The 6,000-nt window shown below is 44.8% G+C and overlaps 1 protein-coding gene across 1 annotated transcript in view; it reads right to left on the reverse strand.

Annotated features, from left to right (window-relative positions):
- The window catches only part of AAK1 (AP2 associated kinase 1), a 73,785-nt gene that overhangs the window by 28,897 nt on the left and 38,888 nt on the right, over positions 1-6,000 (reverse strand). The window contains exons 7-11 of the mRNA XM_009327196.1: positions 4,804-4,936; positions 3,666-3,769; positions 2,577-2,656; positions 954-1,108; positions 548-831 (exon numbers count right to left, since the gene is read on the reverse strand). Of these exons, the coding sequence (XP_009325471.1) occupies positions 548-831; positions 954-1,108; positions 2,577-2,656; positions 3,666-3,769; positions 4,804-4,936 (756 nt within the window). The remainder of the gene's footprint in view (positions 1-547; positions 832-953; positions 1,109-2,576; positions 2,657-3,665; positions 3,770-4,803; positions 4,937-6,000) is intronic.

Consider the following 6,000-nt stretch of genomic DNA (forward strand, 5'->3'; position numbering starts at 1 on the left):
GGAAGATTCACCGGCCCTTTGCTTCCACTGTTAAATATGCTTTAGCAGAGATCTGTGCTGTTACAAACACCTCAGTTAAGCATGCAAGTCTGTCAGCTAGACACATCCCATCTTAACACATCATGTGTTCACAGGCCTCCTTAACACTGCAGTCTACCACAAAAACAGACCTGAATCTTACCGTTAAAAAGGCATGCTAGGCTTCTTGTACCACAAAGAGAGCGGAAGAGAAATTGTACCCCTCTTGCTCATCAGTTGAGCATTGACCTCAAAACCCTGAAACACTTGGAGCTGTAAAATCTCTACCAGCACTTCTTATTTTATGTTTGTACATGACAAAACTATCTCAAGGCCTTGCACATTGACAGTTAAAAATGCCAGCCTTGCGTAGCAAAAAGTCTTGCTAGAGAACCAGAGACACATTGGAAAATTCCTAAAACCCGCACCTATCCCCCAAAAACCAGGGGACTTGCCATAAATGCAAAGATAAGGCCTTGCAGGCTTCTAGCGCAGGAAGCATGCAACAAACACAGCCGTGCACACCTACCTGCTGAGCTTGCATCATCTGCTGCTGCTGGTAATAGGCAGCCTGTTGCTGCTGCTGCTGCTGCTGTTGTAGAAGCTGCTGCTTCAAGAAAAGCTGCTGTTGATGCTGAGGTGTGGCTTGTGGCTGAGTAGAAGGGACCTGGGGCTGCACCTGCGAGGCCTGCTGCGGAGCTGGTGCCTGCTTGGCTTGTGGCTGTGCCGGAGTCTGTTGAGGTGCTGCTTTTTGCGGGGGGACACTTGCAGGGAGCGAAGGCTGACCACTGCTCAGGGCAGCAGGTCCTGCAACTGATGGGGTGGGGGGGGAAACCAACCAAACAAACATGCAGATCCATTAGATCAACGTGCACCACAGCCCTGCGGTACGCAGCGCCCGGCAGGAAGGCACCGCACAGAAAGCATCGTTTCACCTTGTGGCTGAATGGCTGCTTGAGCCGTGGGTCTCTTCCTAGGCGTCAGGGCTGGCTGAATGGGTAAAATTCCAGGGTTGGGTTGTGTCTGCCCTGCTTTAGGTCTCTGGCGGGGTGCTATGGAAGTTTCTGTCGTAGGGATGGGATCTGTCAGCCTACAAAATAAGGTAAGGAATAAATGGAAGAGCAGTAAGAGGACAGTATTTGTTAGCCTGATAGTTGGTGCATGCAACACACAGTATGGGTTTAAAAACTCATTCATACTTTAGCAGTATGTGACTGATAAAGGCGAAACACTTGTGGGCATCCAGACACCCATGTCGACTCTTTCTAGAAAACTGCAGCACAGTAAAATTTAACAGATGCATTCACAACAATTAATCCAACACGATCATTTTGACTTCTTTGCCAGTTGTGGCATCTTCTGTTGGACAGCTGGAACTTGTCAAAGTCACCGAACTCATTCAAATATTTGCTACAGCATACTGTTTAAATCCACTTAGAGTTCTGGATGAGCAGAGGAAGGACGTAACAAATTAGCCTAAGAGCAGCTGGTACCTTTGGGCAGAGTTGTCTAAATTGCCATCTTTAGAAGGACCTTAACTTTAGTACATCTACCCCAGAATCAGGTCATTGGACCTCTCTGATCCCTGCTCAGTATTTACTGAGCTCCAAAAATGCATAGCAACAGAGCCAAGAAGCCAGACACCACCCTGCCCCTCTGTGGATACATTTGCTTGTTAGATATCAAGTTGTTCTACTAATGTGAGGGTAACTGCACTCAATTATAAAAACAAACAAAGCAGACTCCTGGGACGGACTGACAGGAGGAAAGATGCCCTATTTCAGAGTCTGAAGAAAACTGCTGGTTTTGGAGTGCCCGCTGCTGTATTGCTCACTTTGCAGTAAAATAAGGTACAAGTTTTGTCCAACAGAATTTACAAGTCTCCATTACAGTATCATAAGCAGAGCAAGCAGCAGCAGGAGAGGATGAAAACCACAGCAGTACAGTGGTTTCCCCACTAATTGGGCTCTTCAGATGGAGCCTGCTTGGGCTTTTGTGTCTCCCTCAGAAGAAATTATAGGACTCTTGCAGAAATCACACCAATTTCATACAGTAATTACTGGGTCAGGTTATCATCTGCGAAGGGTCAAACTCAAACAGCAATAGTCCCCAGTGCAGTTTCTCAGCAGACTTGCATTCTTTGGGCCAATTCCAGGCCCACCTCAATCTTTCTCCTAACTTTGCTCTCAGGTACTCTGGGTACTGCCTCCAGATGGATGACACAGTAGATTCATCTAAGTGCATGAACTTCAAGTGCTGCTGTCAAGCAATGTCTTCAGTACAAAAAGCCTAGCTGTTGAGTCATGCTGAGTACCGCCCAAACCCCACCCCCACCCCCCCGCAGAAAAATTTCCCCTAATATCTGCATTTTCTGCCTTTCAGATCAATGGTTATTTATGTCATTGAAGCAAAAGCCTCAGGACTGCAGTGTTTGTCTCCACGTGTATATGTAAGCCCACAAGGAAGCAGCTAAATATACCAAGCATCTTTCCCAATAAACAGCAGAAAGACAATAGACAATAAAGAGAGAGGGCTGAGCGTAATGCAGATGTGGTTACCTGGCCTTTGGTTGACTCTTCTTTGCAGCAGCTTCACTTGCTTTAACCGGGTCTGGGAGTTTAGTGGGGATTGGAGAGTTCTGCAGATCCCAAAACCACCAAATTTTGTATTTTGAAGGCAGAAAACAGTCAGAAATAATTTGCAAAAACATCCCAATGAAATGGGGAGATTGGGGGATATTGAAAGCAATTATTCCTCATGCTGGACACAGAACAAATCACTCAATGTTAATGTCATAAGGAGACAGAAGTTTGGGAGAGTCTTTACAAGGGAAAAATACGGTTCAGCTTTTTGACCATTTACTGCACGGGGAATCTGAACGCAAAGCTTCATAGCACAACCTGAGTATTTTTAAAAGACAACCTGGGGACAATAGCAGCAATACTTATTAATACTGCTGTAAAAAATACAGGCCTAATAGTACCAAAACTATGTCTTATTCATAAAGACCATAAATAACCACTTGAACATGGAGGGGGGAGGGAGGGAAGGTTTCTTCTTACCTAGAAACAACAAAATAAAAAGTCATGTCACAGATGTCCATAACACCGTAAGAAAATACTTGTCAACTTTGTTTTTCAGTTGAAGACTATAAAGATACACTAAGAAGGGGCAGATGGTTGTGTAAGGTCTAATGTAGTTCAAATGTGAGTTGGCTAGTCCCAGCCAGACAGCAGACACAAAACTGCTATGTTTAAAACCAACTGCAGCACAGATTACACACGCTATGATGAATATGCCTGGAAATCAAATCGGTTTCGCAAGCATGGCCTAGTTTTCCATGTTCACATGCACAAGATCTCTTGGTTGGCCTCACACTGGTAACTGGGTGAGGAGGTAAGTCAGGGGCAAACAGAAATAAACAACATATGAAACAAACCCCTGATTCCTGCCCCCACCCCCCAAAAACACACCCCCAAACAGCACTGCTAATTCAAAAAAACAACACACCACCACACAAAAAGACCCTCCTAATTACAGAACTGGGGAACAACTGACAGAATACACAGAATGCTCAATATTCAGCAACTGCCACCTCTAGTCTCCTCCCACAGAGCCCTACATCAGTCCACTCCTTCGCTACTCACCTGGACGTTCTGGACTGGGCATTCCTTCTTTGCCAATTTGAATGCAAAGTAAGAGACCTGATAAATATCAGGTCTCTTATCAGGGTCTGGCTCAAGCATATACCCTTTAAAAGACAGAGATGCTAGTATCAGAGCAATAGAACAGACAGATTCACGTGAGCCATTTGTGGCAGAGCTACATTTGTATAGCCAAATGCTAACAGGGTGTCCTGCCTCTTTCAAAGCATCCAGTCGGTGGTCGGTGGGGCTGAGCTGATCATCAGGGTCAGAGAGAAAGGGGCAAGACAGACAGTCAGGATGGACTAGGAGATATTTTCCAAAACAGCTATGAACAATTTGTAGCTGCTATCGAAGGCTCTAGGGCAAGGAGGGGAAATGCAGCCTGCCTGGTCAGGGAATAGCATTGGTTTCGACTTCTGCATTTCCAAGTGAACCCGCAGTAAAAGAGCTTGATCAATCCCCGGTGTGTCAGTGGGGCAGGAAGACAAGCCAGCCACATACACCACCGCCTTTGCATAAGCAAAGAAAATACCAGCCTGCTCTGCAAACACATCCAACTCTGTGTTAGTCAAGATTGTGGCTAGGGGGGGGGGAAAAAATAAAAAAAAAATCAAATGCTGTGCTGAAAACAAGAGAGCTACCCCAGCTTTGCCAAGAGTAGTGCATTGTACCCTTAATTACACATTCACTCTAGTCAGTGGGTTATTTATAAGTCATTTCAGTTCTGTTTCTCAATTCACAGAAGATGAATTCTTATCACTAGTCAAAGTCACTGTGGTTCTTTTCAGTTCCTTATCCAAATAGATTTATTACTGGAGAAATACGTTTCTGTGTAAATAGGCTTATTGTGCAAGTTTCTGTAGGACTCTTAAACCAAATGGTTGTCTGTTTTCCTGCCTTTCCACAGAGTTCACTACAGCCTAGCCAAATAGAAATCTCTTTGTCATCATTTCTTTCGAAAAGTGATCTCCTAAGCTACTAAAAGATCACTTTATCCACCCCTGTGTGCAAGTACGTCTCTTAAAATAAGAGAAACTCCAACTGTTTTACTGTAGGAGCAGGGAACGTAAGAGCAAAACACCTATGCTATTTTTTTAGTTCTGCAAAAGTAGATTATACCACTGTCAGACACACTCACGGATGAGGCAGTGCATGTCTTGCGAGTGCCGAGAATTATCTGGAATGGTGAAATTGCCATCACAGATTGCCACCTGACTCTCCCCAAATGGCAAGGTGAAGTAACACAGCTTGTACAGCAAACAGCCAAGGGCCTAGAGAGAGAACAGAGCAAAGGATTTAACAAACTGAAGCAAAGCAGGGAATGGTACAATTCAAATACCATTGTAGATAACAGGGAAAGTGCTTTAGCTTGTTCTGCTATAGGGGTCCTGCATGACATCAGGCCTACATTTTGACATCCCTGTGATAGACTTGAAAACAAGCATAGCTATATGGGAAGATAAATACATGAAGAGCTCTCCCTCGCTAGGCTGAGATACTGTAATCTGGGGGATCATGTGAGTATCATCACACACACCCCACAGCTCCACATAGTGTAACCCTTCATGTCATTAAACAGGCAAAGCCTGTTTCTGCCACATACTGGAAGGAAAAAAGCAAAGTAATAGCAAAAATAAATGGCAACCATCATCCTTAATACATTTATTCTGACAAAGAAAAATCCAAACTGTTTCCAAGCTTAAGTTCAAACAACCTTTCAGCCATTATAAATATGTACCAGGGAGAGATGTACAGTAAGTCTGCAGGCTGCTAGGTTATATCACCCTTCCATCTATTTCCGTGCTGCTTTTGACAGCAAGAACCACCACCTATTTCAAAAGAAAACAGAAGTTTTGCACAAAGGGCTAATTATGAAACACTCCCACCATCTCAGAGGGGAGAGGGAGAAACATTTCCTAATCCTAAGCAACTCCTCATCAGCTTATATCTTTTGTCACAGAATTTCACAATTAAATTGCACTCTAGTTTAAAATAACCTCCATGAGATTTAAGGAAAGGGAGGTTAGAAGCAGGACAAGCGCTGCAACAGGCCTTGAAGTCGAGGCCCCACTGTGCACACCACCACACGCTCATTTGGAAACGCTCAGCGGGTCACTAGAACAGAATTCCTTCCATGCCAGGAAGAGGAGAGCCGTTTGGGTCCCAGCGTTTGGGTCTCCGCCTTTCCACATTATCACAGGAAGGAGTACAAATCCTAGGTTCTCCTCTGGCTGCCTTTGAGGCCCTCACAATCTTTCCATGCTGTTACAGCTGTGACCTTCCCTCTCCAGGTCTCTAACACCAAGGTGAGTGACCCGGCACTGGTACACAGCCC

Source organism: Pygoscelis adeliae, unplaced genomic scaffold (assembly GCF_000699105.1).
Source record: "Pygoscelis adeliae isolate BGI_AS28 unplaced genomic scaffold, ASM69910v1 Scaffold187, whole genome shotgun sequence".
Taxonomy (NCBI): domain Eukaryota; kingdom Metazoa; phylum Chordata; class Aves; order Sphenisciformes; family Spheniscidae; genus Pygoscelis; species Pygoscelis adeliae.